At 45.9% G+C, this 19534-nt stretch overlaps 1 protein-coding gene across 11 annotated transcripts in view; it reads right to left on the bottom strand.

Annotated features, from left to right (window-relative positions):
• Positions 1-19534, bottom strand: part of LOC310902950 (uncharacterized protein) — a 327410-nt gene that overhangs the window by 41015 nt on the left and 266861 nt on the right. Inside the window, exon 1 of one of the 11 annotated variants that reach the window (XM_083845350.1) lies at positions 16090-17649. The exons of the other annotated variants lie outside the window; for them this stretch is intronic. Within the exon in view, the coding sequence (XP_083701476.1) occupies positions 16090-16369 (280 nt within the window). The 5' untranslated portion in view covers positions 16370-17649. Of the gene's footprint in view, positions 1-16089; positions 17650-19534 lie in introns of those variants that run through there. 11 annotated transcript variants of the gene reach the window in all.

The raw sequence follows: 19534 nt of genomic DNA, 5'->3' as shown, positions 1-19534 counted from the left end.
CCTGAGAGCACTAACATTCTGGGCCTGCTGAATACCACGGCAAAAAAATCAAGCACCTTTATTTATTCCTGAATGCTTCCACTGCACCAACCAGCCCCACAGCTACCTTCCTGTCTTAGCACCAGAAAACAACTCTATTTATTGCTGTTAAAGGCAGTAAGTGAATGGAGAAAAACCATATTTATTGCTGTTAAAGGCAGTAAGTGAATGGAGAAAAACCAGCTGTGAAGGGACACAGCCACGTAGGCTTTGGTGGCAGAGTCAGTCAAGGGTAGGAGCAACACAGCCCATCTCCATCATTGCTTAACAGAGTAACAACCTGTCCCTGCCAGACCCACGGGCTGTTGATGGAATCTGCCTCCAAGAAAGGGAAAAGTAAAAATAATAAAACAAGGCACCTAGAAAAGCACCTAGAAATTCTCCCTTTCTGGATGAGGCACAGAATTCAGCCAAGAGCAAGTAGCTAACACAAAGCTACTCTTGGCAGGGGCTGAACCAGTGCCCCAAATGCACCATTTCTTTCTCTCATGAGCTATCCCATGGGTTACTTACTTTGGTTTACTGGCTAAAATCAGAGTAAACTCTTCTGCTTGACCTCACCCTGACTGTATTTTTTTCTTTTTTTTTTTAAATACCAGCTGAAACATAACACACCTGATGACACAAGGTTTGCCCAAGTTACATACAGTCAAAAGAGCATCAGGTTTTCCCCAACCTTCTGTTTTTTGGGTGGATTTGTTCTGTCCTCACCCGGTGCCTGAATGTACCGGCAGCCTGACACCATCCCCAGGCCCGCGCTGCTTGTGTGCTGCTCAGCTCCGCAGCTACAGGGCACTGGCGCGTTTGTGCTTTTTAAGAGGCAGCTGAAAGACAAAGTCAACCTTAGAGCACCTTTGAAATACTATTTTCTACTGACTCTAGCCAGGCTGAAATAGCCACAGCAATACCACGAGCAGACTGCTTTATCTTTTCAGATGCTGGAGTGGCAGGAGTAAAACGTCCTCTAACTCACACTGAAAATAATAGAAAAAAAATCAATGTTAAAAAAAAAAAAAGGCAGGCCCAGTACAAGAAAGACATTTTCAAACTCTCCTGTGGCACTAGCTTCCAGAAAGCAAGAGGCAGTGTGTGGTGGGTAATGCCCTGCCAACTGAAAAATGTTCTGTCAAATATTCCCATTAGAATTTTATTTTAAATTAAAGTAAACATGATGTACGTTGAGGGGCTGGAAAGAGTTGGTGTCATAGCCAAGCACTTCCCTGGATTTTCATAACAAGCAGGCTAAGGCCAGACCCATACCTCTGAGACAACTGTGAGAATTGAGACAAAAAAAAAGCTAAGCTGAACATTTCAGCAGTATCTATCGATTTTCTCTGCCTCAGGACCTGCTGATTGGTGCCAGAAGGATGCCAGTGGTACAAGCCGATGGTGCTGCTATCCCGGCAGCCTCCCACAGGCCCCTCTGACCTGTACTGCTGCATGCCTGGACCTGGGTGACCTGATCAGGACAGACAGAGCCAACGGCACACCCAACAAAACCCAAACTCTGTCTTTTCCAGTAACTAAGAAAGGTGAAGCACAGCTTGTGTTTCTTTGCAAGATGTTTTTCTCCTCAGCTTTCTTCCCTCAGCTTTAGGTACCTGTGTTTTAGCACGGCAGCAAGGCTTGCCTCAGTTCCTACTTTCGTTGCACTGCAGAGTGGCCTGACCTCCTCCCAGACCCAACAGCCAGTGGGTCTGGGCCCTGTACAGCTCCGTGGTGTAATTCTTGGAGACCTCTCCAGCATTAACTCTTTCCAGTTTTACACACACACTGACTATTACAAGTCAGAGCTTTCATCTGGTTTTGCAAGTGGGCCAGCATGAAGCAGCTCCTTGAATATTTTAACTCAAAAAGATACTAAGCTCAGGTTAAACGCACTGCTGCAGATAAAGCCAGTAATACCTTCCCATCTTGATTTCTCCCTCCTCTCATTTCATTCCTCTTGTACAGCTGCTGCAGGGATACCGACTGCAGTTGGCAGTATAACCTTACTTATGATGTGCTTGGGAACAGATGTTTTCCTTTGCATCTACCCCTCCTCTCCTACCTGCGTTTGGAGCAGAATAATGAGATACGCCGCAGCTCCTGTTCAGAGCATGGTTATTAAACAGCAAGGGAAAATGATGCTGGCGTGGCAAACTGTGTATCGCTGAATTACTACGAAACACGTTGATGAGAAAATAGATCTGCTTTGAAGGGGAAAAATGGCCTGGTTTCAGTCAAGAGCTCTTTCCTGTTAACCAGCCCAGCCCATCAGCATGGTATTAGATAGTGTACAGCAATTTGTGGGCCGCACAGAGGGCAGCACTTTGTGCCTAGAAGCTGTCACATCCATCCTCTGGTGGACTGAAGCCAGAATCTACCTAAGGACCACGCACACGATGAAGAATTTATGAGCTGTGATTATTAGGGATTTATTGTTTGTTCTTATTTCCTGCTCCTATTTAGAGCGATACAGCAAAATAACAGAGACATGAAGTTTTCCTGCAGTTTCCCCTGTGCAGAATGCTGATTAAAACCCTGCAGCTCACAGGGAGAAAGTTGTGCCGGATCCTTCCTGTACGCCCGCTCTTGACAGGCAGAGCATTGCTTTCCAGAGACACCGGGTAATTGCTTTGCTCTGAAGTTATTTTGCATGCCATGGAAAACGACTGCATCAAAGGGAGGGAAAAGCTGGCTGGCACAAGCACCTAGGTATCCAGCCAGAATGCACAAACTTTGGGGAAATCTCTCATACCTCCATCTCTGCTATCACAGCAGATCAATCACCTTTCGCTGCACCTTTTAGGCAGCTTTATAAGGTTCTGTAATATAGGAGATTTCATTTCCTTAGGTGAAGGGTCTCCCACTAGAAGCTGCCTTAGCAGAACCTCCAGGATGCTCCTTGACGGAAGCAAGCAGGGAACAGGGGGCTCTTGGCTCCTCACTGAAATCACCCAGCCGGGACACTCGAGAGGCCCGTAAGCAGAAAAACGCAGCTCTTCCTGTTCCCAGCATGCTAGCTGCGGGATTACTGCCAGGGAAAGCTGCTCCATGATGACACAGCACGTAGGAGCACAGGCCTTTGCTAACCCTCACCCACTGAAGACGGATGGCCTCAGCCCCAGCTCCTCGCACCCTCTGGCCCAGGACTGCACATGGAGGCTGCCCGCAGCTCCTGTGTCCCCAGGAGCAGGCAGGAGGGCAGGAAGGGACGCTTGAAGAGCCAGCTTTAAATGCAAGTGAAGCAAGCAACCTCACTGGAAGATTTTATCCCCACTCCCAGTCCCGTGACACTGAGACTCAGCACAAAGAAGGGTGCATTTGCAGGACACAGACCCTGTTAAGACGCCTGTCTCTGCCCCCCACCTACTGCGATCTCTGTCGCTGTGTTTTCCACGTGCCTCCTAACTCCGTGCACCTCCCCAGCACCCTGCAAGGGAAGGCCAGCTCTGAAAACAACAACTGACTTGTTAAATGCCAAACAGGCACATGCATTACAGAGAGGCTTTAGCCACAAGCCCATCCTTCCTTTCTGCATTTAAAATACGAGCTGAATAGGAGTAAGTCTGGCTGTATCCTAGACAACAGGTTCAGTGGACTAAGGCTGCAGGCAGGAAAAGGCAAGGGGAGAGGAAGAATAACTCAGACCTGTACCTGACATTAATTTGGGTCATCTCTCCTTGGCCTAAATCCTTATCCAGTGCCTAATCAGTCTGGGAGCATTTCTTTATTGGGTCTTATAGCGGGCTTTCATGCAAGCTGCCAAGAACACCAGGCTGTGTGTCTCAGTTAAGGAGATTATCAATAAATACAAGTGCCTCGTTCTGCTCTTTCAGACGAAAAAAAAAAAAAAGAAAAAGAAGAAAAGTTGGTACTTCTCTGTGGCAAGTCAGAGGCAAAAGGGAGAACTCTAAGGAACCTGCTTTGGCAGGGGGGTTGGACACGATGATCTCTTGAGGTCCCTTCCAACCCCTACAATTCTGTGAACCTCCGAAACCAATTCCAAACGAAACCCTAAAACTCACTCTTAACTTAATTACTCAAAGAACATAAATCACCCTTTTTCCTTATCCCCACATCAAACCTCAGGCCACAAGGCTGGTTTTGGATGTTTCTTTTTGTTTCCCTACCATAGACTGCAGTTACAGTCTCCAAATATTCGGTGTATCTATGAAATTGAAACTGGAGCCTTTCTAAAGAAAATCCACTTTTATGATTTCTTTAGATAAGCATGAAATTTAAGAAAAATTCTAAGACATAAAATAGAATCAAAGGAACAGAATCACTGCTTTGGGGTATTCATTGTAAGAGAGGAACGCAGAGATCCAAAGGCAGAATGACTTCTTAAATACAAACTTCAATTTAAAATATCCTCATTCCACACTCCTACATCCCTAAATCCCTGTCTGAAATCATGCTCACTTCATACACACAAAAAAAGCAATGCCACTGTTTCCTAACAAGGCTGCATTTAAAAGCATCTGTGCAATTAACAAAAACAATATAAGCCTGTCATGATTTTTGTATATTGATTCACTACTTTCTCCCAGAATGAAGAGTAGGTCTTAGGTGACACAGCAAAGAACATCTTGGAAATATCCTAAATGTTAGTCCTTGACGGCAGTAAAAGACTCCCTGATTTTGCTTCACTGTTCACGTAGACACCTCTTTTTAATATAAAAATGTTATCAAGGACTTCTGCTAAGGCAGAAATACATTTTCATGCCAACAAACAACAAGCCTTGTAACGTGTGGTGGAGTTAGCAGCATCAGAAACATGCAGCCAGACACTGATGTCACCATTTTCTAGGCACAATTAAACAGCAGAGAAGACCATAGGTCATTTAAGAACAAGAGAGGCTTCTGATTTGTAATATCATTCAGTTTCTGTGAATTCTGCAATCAGGGAAAAGGGGATTATCTGTGGCGTGCATCTCAGCTGCAAAAGGACCACCTGGCTCCACAAGTGTTGCTGAACTCTCAGGAGAGATGTGAATTGTTTCTTGTGGTGCAGTACTGAGGGCGTCTCTACATTTACAGCCACCTAGCGTTTGGGAACCGGTGCGTTTTCTAAGAGAGGAATTAAATGTCCCTGCTCCTGTCACCTGTTTGAAGGGTAAATTGATTTCCAGTTGGATTCCTAACTACAATCGAAAGCTTCACTGAGGCTACACAAACATCACGTTCATTTTAAGGTGATTACTGGAGAATCCGGCAAACGAGGGAAGTCCTCAGGTCACTGTATTCCTCTTCAGAAGTACTTGTGAAGAAAAAAAACACCCTAAGATACAGAACTAACAAGCCAACACTACTCTTCATTTGGAAGGAAGAACTGAGAAAGATCCCGAAGTACTCTACAGACCAGCTCATTCTAGCTGGTGTGGCAGAGGAGCTAAGGGTCACCAGGGTCATTTTACAGATGCACAGCGTAACAGTAAGTGGGTGGACAGAAGCCTCCATAAAGAAAAAGTGGCAGAAACAAAAGGCAACTTTTCATCTCTTTCTATAACCATTAAAGCAACCACACTCTTCCTCTCCCTTGGTTATTTTAGGTGACGGGCTATAACTTTTTTTCCAGATACATATTTCATCATTTAACATTGAATATTCACTTATGCCCCTCTTATTTATTTTTTTTCAGTAACTGGGTGCTGGTTGACTTTTATTCTGTTTTCTAAAAGCATACCAGTTAAGGAGTCTCTAGCCTTTACTTTTTTCCCCACATACCTTAATCTAGATTCAGCGTGTTTGGAGTTTGGATAAGTGTTACTACTTCTTTAATAATCAGCAATTTATTACTGCATTATGGGTGGCCTAAAAATTCATGCTAAGAGCTGCCACTAACCTAGAGTTAAAGCAGAAGGTGTATTATTGGATTACAAAGTAGATGCAATGGATAGCTGTAACAGAAAGGAAACAATCTCAACTTTCTTTTCAAATTCAATTATTATTATTTCGAGGAGCGAGGGAGGCAGGAGGCCTTTAGGCATCAGGCCACTTGAAGCTGCCAAACAGAAGAAACGCTAACAGATTTACTGAAACACATTCAGACAGGAGGAAGGGAAAAAAGAAAGCAGCACTCAGGATGGCCTGAGCAGGGAAATAGCCCCCCTGTTCTCCTAAATAGCCATTCCAGCCCAGGTAAAAACAAATCCACACCACATCTGAGAAGATTTAATTTGGGCAGCCCCGCGCTCTGCCATTGTCAGTGTGAGGATCAGTGTTCCTGGTAGCTCACTGGCCTCTTCCCACCTGGAAGGAAGGAATGATCACTCTGGGGTGTTATTTGCCTTTTTTTTTTTTTTTTTTTCTTTCTCCTGTGCTGTTTTTCTATAGGAAGGGCACTTCCAGGCTTACCAACACAACTGTTGTTGACTCTACTCTCCTGGCTGAGGATGCAGTACCGCGTCACTCCAGCATCTGCCAGCAGCCCGACAGCATTCAGAGCACCCTGCTGTGACAGGGCAGTTTGTGCTGCGCCTAAAAACCTTAATGCCGTAATGAAGCAGGAGACAGGAAAATACTTGGTCCTACTGCTCAGTTAGGGAAAAAAACAGTTTTTAGTTCAGTGTCTGGACCCGCATTCAACATTTGTCCATCCCTACCTGTAGGTGCCAGGTACTTATTAAACTTAGCCCAAATTCTATGTCATTTTAAACTGAACAACGATCTTCAGTCATCAGCTGCCCCTGATGAACTGTGCGCAAATTCAGACGTGGTTTGTAAGTGGTAGTTTTGTGATAGCAGTTCCTCTCTCAACTTTCTTTTTGACTGCTCACCTGACAAGCTCCACTTAGCTAAGGGATAGGGAAATAAGGCAACGTTTTCATACAAGTACATTCATCTGTCATTTAAAAGTCCTGCCACGTGGACAGACTTGTAGTTTAGCACCAGCACTAAAGTCGAATTACACCTCATGCAGCTCCAGGCAAGCTTGAATAGTCAGCCTTGCTTAGAGAGGATGAGAAAGACAAAGCCCCTGCTGCGCTAGCCAAGGTCCAGGCACAGCTGCAGAAGTTTGTGGAACCCCCTCAACCTTTCCAGGCAAGAAGTGCCTCGCTGCCTGGTGAGTGTCCCCTCCCTGGGACTGCAGGGGTGACAGCGTGCTCCGAGATAGGAGGCTGAGCAATAAATTGTACACAATGCACGTGTGCCATTTGCACAGCAACTCCCTGGTTGTAATCTTGCATCAACTGATGGTTTGCAACGCAGCAATAATTCCCTGAGTTATACCAAGATATTTAAGAGGAGAACTCTGCTCCAAAAATCTCCCCTCTTGCTTCCCTGCAAGAGCTGACAGAAAGCACCAAGGTGTCATTGCTTGCGATGGCACTTTTCTAGAAGATTTAAAATTGGATATAGCTCCTGCAGCAGAGGGGAAACTGGATTTGTCTGAAGAATACTGAGCACACAACCCAATGTGCTGTTTTCCTTTCTAATTTCTAGGAACATAAGAGAAACAAAGCAAAGAAAGAAAAGAGAAAATCCCTAGCCATCATCAGTGTATTATCCGGTACGAAGGCAAAACAAAGCACAGATTATCCAGGAACGTGAACAAAATGCCCCAGAGAGGGACAAAACCCAGCTGCCTGTTGTATCCTCCTAGGCACGACTTTGCCGTAGACCAGCTCAGTGCCGATGCATCCTCTGCAGACTATCAATCAGCAGCTCCACTCCCACCTCCGCCAGGATCGGCCGCTCTCTGCGGTATCTGTCATCCCCAGCAATGAATGAGAAGAAGCCTCAAGAAAAATCACTTGGGGGCATGGATGCTCAGGATGTAATGGACCTGACAGCAAGCAGCTGCACAGGCTGGAGCCATATATTTTAGTACCACGTAAAACATTGGCTTATCATCTGGGATTCCTCATGAGGCACTTTACCAGCCAGCATTTCATTGAGCAAGAGAAAGGGGCAAAAATAATAACAATTTAAGAAAAACAACAGCCAGAAGAAGTCTAGGAAGATATGAGCCTAGAATGAAATCCACTGCCCAGACTTTAAAATGCCTCTAAAATATTGCCCAGCATTGTCACTTTTCCTCCTGCTGGGTAGCTTAACAACATTCTTCACCTGCAGCAGCTGTGAGCATGCTCAGAGTGCTTCATGAAGGATGGGAACGCTTCTGCTGTGACACGGTGGGGTCTAGGAAGACACTCGGAGTTTTCTAACCTACTTCTTTGCAGGAGCAGGAATTGCACAGCACTGTCTGAGAGTCAGGGGGAGCCTGGGGGACTGCTGGCGCCCACCAGAACCCTGGCAGGGCGTATCTCTGTCTCAGCTCAGCTTTATATATTTATTATTTTTTGCAAAGATAAAATGAACAGCGATGGGAAAAGCATGGGGAATAAAAAGAGAGAAAGGAGAAGGGGGGTTGAAGAAACTAATCTCGCTTGCGCTTACACACACTCCTGAGTCTGCAATGAAGGGGAGGGGGAAGGTGAGAATGGTAAAGTAGACGAGAGAAAATATGTTCAGAAGTAATGCTCTTGAAATTCGTTCCCTTCAGGCTATTTGGTGATGCTTAAGAACAGAGAAAACGTGCATACAAACCAGGAACTGTAACTCAGAATTAAAGTGCTCTGTCATAGAGCAGGACGTTCAGCACTGATTAACCAGGCAGAAGCCAATCCCGAGGCAAATGGTCTATCCACAGCCCACCTGGGGCAGGGTAAGGTTTGAAGGGAGAAAACTGCTGGATTTTTCAGATTCACAGCAGCTCTGATTCTTCCAGATGCCTTGCCTTGCACACTCACCCAGGGGTTCAGAGTAAGCAAGGAGTGAACGTGCCTGATACTAGAAGGGTAGGTATTCACAGTGACTTTGCAGAGCTATAAATGACTGGGGAAAAAAAACACAGAAGAAAACCACAAGTTAATTGTAAAATGATTTCTTTTTTTAAATAACCAGGACTCACAGCAATTATGGAATTACATTTTCCCAAGCGATAAGTCATCCAGCTATAGCCTTGAAGGAGGTGGACACTAACATCTCACAACCTACGAAGCTGGGCAGCTAGTGTCTCTGACACACAGTAGCTGAATAGCACAAATGCAGGCCTAATCCAAAGGCACAGATATTGCTGGGAGTCTTTCCATGGTTTCTACTGATTTGGGAACAGACTTCTGATTAACATAAGCTCCCAATCCTGCAATTATATGTTGGCAGAGGTCTGTCTCTACAGAGCCAATGCCAATCCTGCTGCAGTGCTCCTGGGTAGTATTTCAGGACAATTCTGAGTGGGAGTTTATGACTGAGACAGACCTTTATCATGACCAGCAGATCAGTAAAGATTTTGTGAGGAAGCAAAAGGGATCCATGTCTCAGGCCCCCTTGCCTGTCCATCGACAGGACGCTGTGTTGCTCCATCAGGGTGCTGGCAACAAGTTCAGAATGGAATTCTCCATTTCATTAAGCATCCAGTACCCTTACAACTGGCAACAAAATTGGAAGTTTCCTTTAATTTAAACCTGTTCTGTGATTAATGCCCCCACTCGCTACCCGTGATGCTGACTTCAATTGGCAGCGCACACAGCAGCATTCCAGAGCAGGAGATTCTCAAGTACTTTTCCCCTTCCTCATCTTCGTCACGGTCACTACTATTGAACTGAATTAGAGCTGAGAAAGGCGCACATCCATTTCAAAGCATCTTGTCTTGAGAGCGACTTATGCTTTGGAAAGAAGCCTTGAGTCAAGAAACACTCAAACAAAGATCATCCAGAGAGAAAGTAACGTGTCCTAAAGAAAGCTCTGTGGAGACAAAGCCTTAGTCCTAGAGTTCTTGAAAACAGAGTTTTTATACTTTTTTTTTTGCATATGTACATCTCTGTAGATGCATGGAATAATGCTTGTGGCATTACTCCTAATTGCCAAATCTGCAACGCTGAGGATAGGAGAGCATTTCCTCCATCCTTCTTTGCTCCCCCCATACAGAGCTCCTTTTGAGACCTCAGATGTGCCACTCCAGATGAGACTCAGTTCTGCACCAGGCCCTTGCCATAAGCTTTCCACTGGTATTAAGACCTGAACTGCACAGAACTGAGCTGTTGTGAGTCAGCGTTCCTCGCTTGCCACTTTTCATTGATACACAGCTAATTAATGCTATAAATGTGCAACTTACAATTGACTAACAGGTAACACCAGTTATTATCTCTCAGGCCTCTTTTAGACATGATTTCTAGACCACCAGTAGAAGCGATACAATCGTTAGGACTCTGCTTGAAAGTCATCCCTCCAAAAAGCTTCCCTACATTTTGGGATCTTTCCCATCCCTTTCTGGCCACACTTCTCTTTTGATCTGAAGCACTGGCACCAACTGTCGGAAGATAATTCTTCTCTACAAACACAGATGCTGGCTACTTCAGCAGCTTTCCTTTGAGGGACGCTCATTCTGTCTGTGCCTTTTAGCCAGGTTGACATTCCCAAACTGCCTTTAGACTTGTTTTCATTTGCTTAATTACAAGACTTGCCTCCATTTATAGCATGGCTTTAGGAGAACACAGAGCCAGAGGAAAAAAAAAGGAAGTGGACTGCAGCTGTGAAAGCTCTCCCATTGACTACCAGTAAGTCTTATCCCTCCATCGCATCTCCCTGGCAGTCACTTATCCCTCCTGCTCCTTTAGTCCTCTGTATGGTGAACCTGGCAGCAACACCGCCAATTAGTGGAGATTACCACAGCACTTTTTCCTCATAGGATTCAGGGAAGGAAGGAGAAAAAAAAAAAGGGAAGAAAACATATCAGCCAAGGGTTAGCAGCCAGCCTGCACTTTCTTTTTCATATCTACTGTGCACCATAAATAGCTATCTGTACTTATGTTCTGCTGCTCAGCAACAACTTACAGCTTTCATCTGTCTTGCAGCACTGCTAAGTGTCACTTAGTGCCTCCGTCCCATTCTCCAAATGAGACATCCAAATCCCCATTTTAAAAGCTCGGATCACCCTTCTCCCTTGTCTTGACAACCATCTCGTTGCCCCCCCACCCCGCGCATTGTGAATACACCTATCTGCCTTCTTTTCACAGCTCTTAAGACAAGTCCTTGACAAATTAATCAGTGCCTTGTCCTTTCTGCACAAGTAACTGTCAACAAAGCAGATGGTGCTGTCCCTTACAATGTTTTGTGTCTTACATCTCTCTTGGAGTCCGTGTCCTCCAGTTTCCTGACAGGGGCTGCTGCATGGCTAATTTATTTTTTTTTTTCCTTTTCTTTTTAAATACTCAAGATAACAGACAGTTGCCACAGGACATTCCTCACCTGGTCACAAAGACAACTGTACACCAGTTGAAAGAAGCACGTGAATGAAGAGAAATGCATCAAGAACTCAGTCCTCCTGCAAAAGCCCAAGGACAACTAACAGTCTCTTGGCACAGGGAAATTGTCAGATTATAAACAACTCTGGGAAACAGGATTCACAGAAACTAGCATATGCCTATGACCCTCCCCCACTCAGGCAGGTGTGAGTTGTACCATGAGGAAACTGCCACCCTTCCCTGAAATGGCCTTCAGTTTTCTAACTAAGCCTCTGAAACCTGGAGGTCATAAAGCTTAACCACCCAAAGTGCCTCACGGCTACTAGGAAAACTAGAAAAACTAAGCTACTACCAGCTCACCAGGAAGCCCAGACCTCACTGCCCGCTGCATTCCCAAACAAAATGAGAATGGACTAGCGAGCCCCAAACCTCCCACCAGCTAACTTTCCCTTCCCCAAAGTACTGCTCGTTCTAATGCACCCTGAACTCTGGTTTCCAGGGGTTTACCTTTGAAATTGGAGTAAGTTATTGACACATACATTGAGAAGAATCACTCAAGTTGAAAACAACAAACATCAACCATGTATCCCAACTACCACTCTCTCCCCCTGAAATTATTTGCCCTTTCATAATAGACAGTTGCATTTCAATGGGAACTGTTGGAAAAAGAAATTAAGAAACCCCTCGAAGTAGAACACCTACTCTAAACCCACACATCTATCCTTCAGAGCCCCACAGAGGAGCCTCAGCTGAACAACACTCCATTGAGACCACCCACCCTACATCAGACAAGGCCAGCTTACTGCACTGGTATCAGACATCAGAGCCATCAAAAGAACCGTGTAGGAAAGACTCATTACTAATGCTCGTGGCTTAGACTGATGAATCAATATCTACGATACAATCAGCGTCATCCATGAATGAGATTTCTGCTGTTGCATGCACCAACAAGAAGCTGTAAAATGGCACTATGAACTCAGCGTGTCACCGAACACCTACAGCACATTGCTGAGTGGGCGAGGAAGGATGGAATAGGCTTCAGTATTTCTTCCGTGTGACCTTGAATACAAGAGGAAATATCCTTTGGGTAAAGCATACATTCCTCTAATATGATGATTTTGCTACAGCATTGCTGCTTGTATAGAAAGGGTTTCAGCCATCTTTCCCCACCCTGGGGGAAAGCATTTCTATGCCTCAAGGTCCTGAAGGACACTGACATACCCATGCAGGGCGAACTGAGACCCACGTGCTGATGCAATGACCACGGTGCTCTGGCTCACATCCAGAGAAAGAACCAGGCCAAGGCTTTTCGGTCACATAAGTGGAACTAAACTTTTGGATGGCAAAGCTGTGACGGTCAGAGACAGCCACAGAGTCAGGTAGAGCTGCTCCTGCCACTGAAGAAAGGAGATGTGCAATGGTGAGGCCTGCTTACAGAAAGGAAATACTTCTCTCCTACTAACATATACCAGTTCATGCAGTCTCAAACACTCCATCTCCTGCTCTAGTAGCTGTGACCAGCCTTCCTGTAAGGGGCTCTGTGCTGTGGGCTTTTTCCTTCTAGCAACACACTGCCCAAGCTGGCGGTTGGTTTTGGCTGTGCATATGGCCAATTACCCTGACACTGCTCATGCTCTGGAGCTGAGAGCAGCATTTTCATGGAAAGCACTGCTGTGCATGGGAAATAAACCATTCCTCCTCTGCCCCCCAGTTCTTCCCATACGCACACCTTTATGTTGTGTGTGATAGCGTCAAGGCTCTTAGATACAAGTCAGCTTTCATTTCACTCTTTCAGCAGTTTCCTGCAGTTCAAGAGGTCTGGAGTCAGCCACAGTGCCAGACAGGGACAAATGCAAATGCCTAGGGCCAGACCCGCTTGGATTTCAACATAAATATAAATCACCTCTGCTTCTGTTTTTATTTGCTGCCTTAAGCTAGTCATTAACACATTGAAAACAATCTGGGTGCAATCATTTTCTTCTGATCCAGCTCCTTTCCCCTGTAATCAGCACTCCAGGAGAACATATGGCCTTCTTCTGTCACTTGGCTCCTGATTTACACCAGCGTAAATCTACTGGAGTCAACACAACTCCCCAGGAGCTGCATGGGGTTTTGCTGCACGCGAGCAGCCGCTGAAATTCAATGAGCCCCTGTGCCACAAAGATGGTGCAGAATGCCCCAGCCCGGGGTGGGCACAGCCCCTCTACCCCAGCCTGCTCGCCCCACACGGAGCCCACCTCTGCATGCAGGAGCTGCGGTTCTCAAGTGGCCACCAAGTGCTTCAGAAAGCTGAACAACGCGTCTAGCTCGGCTGAAAGAACTTCAAGAGGCCCCTTTTCAATTGTTGAGTGGTGAGCACACATATGCTGGGGGATGGAAGGTTAGACGTTTTTCAGGGTGTGTTACGCAGGGAAGAAGTCGTCAAGAGACCAACAGAGCTATGCAAGAGAAGCGCACTGTGGGTTTAAATGCAGGTTTGTCAGCACTGTACTGGAGCACAGCTTTCCCATCTAGTATTCATTATTAGTGTTAATTCAAGTCTCAGCTGCACAGGCAGTTGGTTCAAATAGTCTGTGGCTGGGATTTCTGCCAAGCTCCTCCTTCAGAGGCAATTCCTACTCTGCTTCCCTGTTTACACCAAGCTTGTTTATACACATCTCCTACTGTCAGCAGATCCAAGCCAGTTAATAAAACACAAAAACAAAAACCAAGGAGTGCACCACCTTTCCTCTTTAATCTCTATTTTCCATGCTACCATCAGTACTGTTTTAAAAGCATTTCATTTAGAGTTTTCACCTGTCAAACTTTCTAGAGAAAAACTTGTATGCAGTATTCTGACATTCATACCATGTTGTGAAGATGCAACGGTGGAGACATGACACCTCTAAACTTCTAAATCATAGGATCACAGAATGGTTTAGTTTGGAAGGGACCTTAAAGCCCATCCAGTTCCAACCCCCTGCCATGGGCAGGGACACCTCCCACCAGACCACGTTGCTCAAGGCCCCCTCCAGCCTGGCCTTGAACAAATCCAGGGAGGGGCTTCATTCAGATTTCTCCATAAATCACAGAACTCTCTGCAGCTGATACCTATTACTTTCTTATTACTGATTCTCAGTTTTATAAGCCTTCCTGGATATAAAGAAATCTTTCTCTCCAGAACCACTTCTGTCTAATTAGGTGAGGGAGTGCACGAGATCTAAAACGCACTGAAACTGACGGGAGAATGACTTTTGTTGTTTTGTTTTAGGAAAAAACAGCAGTATGATGAGTTTTGTGGAACCATTAGGAAAAGGTGAGTCAGAACAGGACATATTTAGGCTCACTCATAAAAATCTGGACTTGGGTCATTTCACCTGATTCTCACAGATCTGTAAATTCTGTTTGATGAATGCATGCCTTGCTTATCCTGTGGCTGTCCTGCCTATGCGACTATCTAAGGGAAACTGAGAACTAACTTCATTGCTGCATGAGTTACCAGATCTTACGGCCAGACTGGCACGTGCAATCATCACCATTTGCTCTGCTAATCTCCTCGGACAGCAGAAGGGGTCAGAAACAGCTCTCAGCATCCTGTTACCAGCAGCTGCACAAGCTTGCAGAGTCACTAGCTGCAAGCCCTGGGCTGTGCTGAGTGTGGATCAGGGGGACTGAACACAACCCAACAGACCCCATCCCCTTGGAAGAAATCAGGGCTTAGGAACCATCCCAAGAAGACAGCTGCCAGTCTGACCAGATCTTCCTCCTCCAGGCACATGGCCTTACTGTCCAGACCCAGCAGGAAATTACTCTTTACTGTAACTCTTAAAATGATGTAGGAGCCTGGGAGACCCTCACAGCTCATCATACCTCCCCTCCTCATCAAACCACTTCTGTGGCTGGTGGCACTTCTCATCTTCATGGGGGTCAGAAAGCGGAGAAACTATAAGCCCAGTCTTACAGGTAGCAAGCCATTATTCGTGTCTGGGCTTCAGGGCTGGGCAGCCTATTCCTGCTCATCACTGCCAAAAGGGGAAGTGGCAAACAGGCAGCAAAACCGGTGTGGGTGCTGTACATTAGCCAAAGACCAATGGAGCAGAGGGTATGTTTTTACCAAGGGCCATCAGGAACAGCTTCTTATTTAGAAAAGGCGCCACAGGGTCTTCACTAGCTGTGCGGGGCAGGAAGGACACCAATTTGTACAGCCTGAACCAAGTGGTCTCAAAGGCAACAAGCAGATAAGGTTACAGATAGAGGTGTCTCAAAGCAATTTCCCAAGCCAGACTGCTGGCAGGTGTAAATCAGCAGAGGTCTTTGTAGTCAATCAATGCTCATTGACATAAGCTGCAGAGCCAACTGCCTCTCCCAGAAGATCCTGACTGCCACTTCTCCCTAGAGGAAAACTGGATTTGTAAATCCAAGTTATTGTGATAGAGATTTTGTAAACTGTGAACAAAAGCTGATTTACTAATCACCGTCCCCCTGCTGACCTTACTGAAATTTCCTCCAGGTGAAAATCAATTTTTCCTTTTTTTTTTTTAATAGAATATTTAATTATCATCCATATTGATTTAAAAGCATCTCAAATTGTATTGATGTTACTCAGAAAAGATAGAAGACAGGCATGATCCCACCTGCAGGATGTACTCACACTGTGCAGCCATTTCTGACCAAACAGGTTATCCTGAAGGACTTTTCCTCATGAAGGCAAGCCAAATGCTTGCTGGATAGCATGCATATTATCCATGGGGACACTTAGCTTCAAAATGATGCCTCTTGGGCTGTAATTACAGTGGTGGTAAGATGTTAATCCTCCCCTCTCCCCCAGACACATTACCTTCGGGGACTTGGAGATGAGCGTGGATGACAAGCTCTGGGCTGTGCATGCCTCCAGGGATGGAGCACAGACCTGGAGGCACTCGCTTCCTCGGGCTCTGCTGCACCTCTAAGAGCAGCTTTGACCCAGCCCAGTGCCCTCTGTGTACCCCCATCCCAGAGGAGCCGCACAGGTGCCTGTGGGGAGGCCACTGCTCCAGGGCCTCTGGGCACAGGTGGGAGAAGTGCTCTGGGCATGGCCCCTGGCTCTGCGGCCAGGCGGCAAGGCACCCTGGCCTCATCCAGGTGCTCCTAGTCAGAGAAGAGTGGTCTTTAACCCCAGGTAAGTTGTTTATTATGAACTATTTATTGTGCTTTTTAACGCTACGCTGAACGTTCCAGGACCCATACTTTCTGCCACATTAAGCAGGAAGTCGCTGTGTTAAGCCATAATAAAGACAAAAATATATAGATTTCCATATATGAAAAAAATATGTACTGGCATACATTTTCCTTCTCTCCCTTCATTTGATGATCCTACACAGCTAGTCTTTACCTTCCTGACTGGATGCATTGACATCAAATGGAAAAAAAAAATCTCTGAAAAGGAAGACTTTGTCCCTACTTAATGCGATGAATATTTAAAATCCACTTGGACCAAGTCAGCCCATTTCATTCCCACTTAATTCCCACATAGCTGGATGTTTATTAGCTCGTCAGCTGAAAACCAGGCACAAGCTCTCAACCAAGGAGCCTGCTGATGAGTGCCTTGGAGATATTTTAAGTGAAAATGAGACCTGCTGTCCTTATGCATTTCTAGCTAAATATGCAATAGCTTAACTATTATAGGTAACCACAGAAGAACGTCTAGTTCCCTAGGATAAAAGTGAATCTTTTTCCGTATTAATAAGCAGTCAGGAAAGGAACTGTTTTCTCAGAAAATTATATAGTTATATATTGACACAGGAAGACTGGCTGCTTATCTAAATACAAGGATGGTAAAAGCAGGGATCACAACATTAAATGTTTGTGAGAATAAGTAGAATGTATTCTGAGGTGGGAGCATATCTATACTTGTAAATACCAGAAAACGAGTGATGAAGCTTGTAAGTCTGCTGCTTCGGAATTACTGCTTTGGTAATTACCATCTGTCAAAGGTCAGATGAAGGAAAAAGATAACTGTCCATCTCGAGATTCCCTGAAGTAACTCACTCTGGACTTTGCAGAAGAGATTCCCAGTTCATGTGACAGTTGTGGTGTCAGGGACACTCTCGCAGCTGAAGAGAACAGTTGCTAATTCTCACAGCCCTTCAGAGCTAATGAAGAATGAGAGTACTTAGAGCTCCCCTTTGCCAGACAACTGCACCTTTTGTTTGCCATCCAAAACCTAGCACCAATCCTACTACCAATGATGCTACCACTTCTCGAGCATCCCCTCTTCTGCCAGCAATTCCCTCACCTTCCCCACTTAACATGGGGAGCTGAAGTTCTCATACACATTGCTAAATTACCGTGAACAAATACTGCTGTAAATATTATTTGCAGACCTTTCCTCTGTGCCCTCTTCCCAAAAAAAAGAAAACAAAAATCAACCAACCATAATTTAAAAAACGGTATCAACAACTAACCAAAATAATACAAGGAAAAAAAAAAAAGATCTTTAACCCATCTTACTCTGAGGGAATTAACTAACATGCTTATTACCCTTCCTATATTCCTCTAATTTTGGTTTAATTGAAGATCCAGCCATGAAATAGAAGGACTAAAATGCTGCTGTTACAGGCTTGGTGTGGGCAATAAGTATTGGAGGTCTCCTAAGGAAAGTGTTCTCACTACCCAGACACATATTTAGAGTCAAGCATTACAGAATTTTTACAAAACCATTTGAATTCAGGTACTTTTTTGCGGCAAAACTTTTTTTCCCCGCCTCCCTTCATTCCTATGAGACCTTTATGTACTGAAGAAAGCATTCTCAGGACAAATGAAGAACGCGTTCTCAGGACAAATCTCAGTAAGCATTTGGACAGTAAGACCAAGCTGTGACAGATGCGTGCAAATTCACACAGTCAGCAGGAGATCTCCAGAGTGAACAAAGCCCTGAGCTCACACAGGATGCAGGGTAGGAGATGTGCCCACTCACACCGCCACCATCTCCTCTCCTCCTCTTCCTCCCCCGGTGCCCGAGCGGCACCGCACGCAGCAACTCTCACCAGCTGGCACGGGGCAGCTCTGCCCTCACGTCACGTAACCATGCCCTCAGTGCAGGGCAGGGGAAGAAGACACCCAGCACGCTCCCCGAGTACACAACTCCTTGCATCAGTTCTGTTTTACAGCATAAAGATGTATTTTTTTTTTTTTTAATAAAAAAAAACAAAACAATCAACGTTTATTTAAGGAGCAAAGATAGCTCTTCCAGGGCCTTTTAAGTTTATCACACCACTGTGACACTAATCTCTCTTACTCTCCTAATGAAAATAAATTACTTCCCTTGAAGGATCAATCTTTCGGGCGCAATTCCGATCTCACCCGCGCCGCTTCATGCCATTACCTCCAGCAGAGCACCTGCTGGCTCACACCTGCGAGCAGAACCAGCCCCTCTCCTCTCACAGCGAGCACGGTGCGCGTGGCACTGCTGGCGCCCGAGTGGCCGGGAGCGCAGCTGGAGGTACTCGCTCTGCCACGCTCTTTTTGAACTTGCACAGCGCGCAGCTTCTGCTCGGGAAAGGCAGAAAGAAGATGAGGGCCCAGCCCGCTCGTGCGGCGTAACCAAGCAACGGGGAGAGCCGGCTATCTGTGCTAATCACACCCCAGGGAGATGAGACTCATGAATTAAGGGCCATTTTAACATTTATCGCATTTCTTCTCATTTAAAGGTAAAAATAAGTTATTTCGATAAACTGCTTTGATCCCCGGAAAATGCCTTGTGACACGAAATCCCCTCCATCTGGCTCTCAGAGATTAGCGCGGCGCACACCTGACCGCCTCTCGCCCCACCACCGGCTCCCAGCCACCACGCCGTGAGGGCACCGCACGCCACTGCAAGGCCGCGGGTCCCACACCAGCCCCAGAGGGCAGAGAGCTCCCTCCTGCCTCAGCGCAGCGGGGTGGGACCGACAGGAGGCTGCCTTGGTGCCCACAAGGACTCTGAGCTTAAAGGTCCCTAAGCACTAATTAAAACGACGACGTGTAATTTATGGCAGTCTGCTACGGGCTGCATTGCAGCTCCGTCGGACACTGGAGCAGCAAGGAATTTCCACAGCAGGATGCAAACCTGCACGTCCCTCCCTGTCCTCAAGAAGAGGTGCAAGCAAGAACACGCATTGAAGTGCTAAACATGACCTGAGCACTTGAGCGCCCAGCTCGAGTCACCCTGTCCTGTCCTCTCATCACGAACATCAGGACGGGGAGGAACGTGGGGAAGCGACAGCCTCGCTCATCTCAGTGGCACCACCAGCAAATAACATCAG

This window comes from Anser anser, assembly GCF_964211835.1.
Source record: "Anser anser genome assembly, chromosome: 7".
Classification (NCBI taxonomy): domain Eukaryota; kingdom Metazoa; phylum Chordata; class Aves; order Anseriformes; family Anatidae; genus Anser; species Anser anser.
This window is presented reverse-complemented; position numbering and strand designations above follow the sequence as displayed.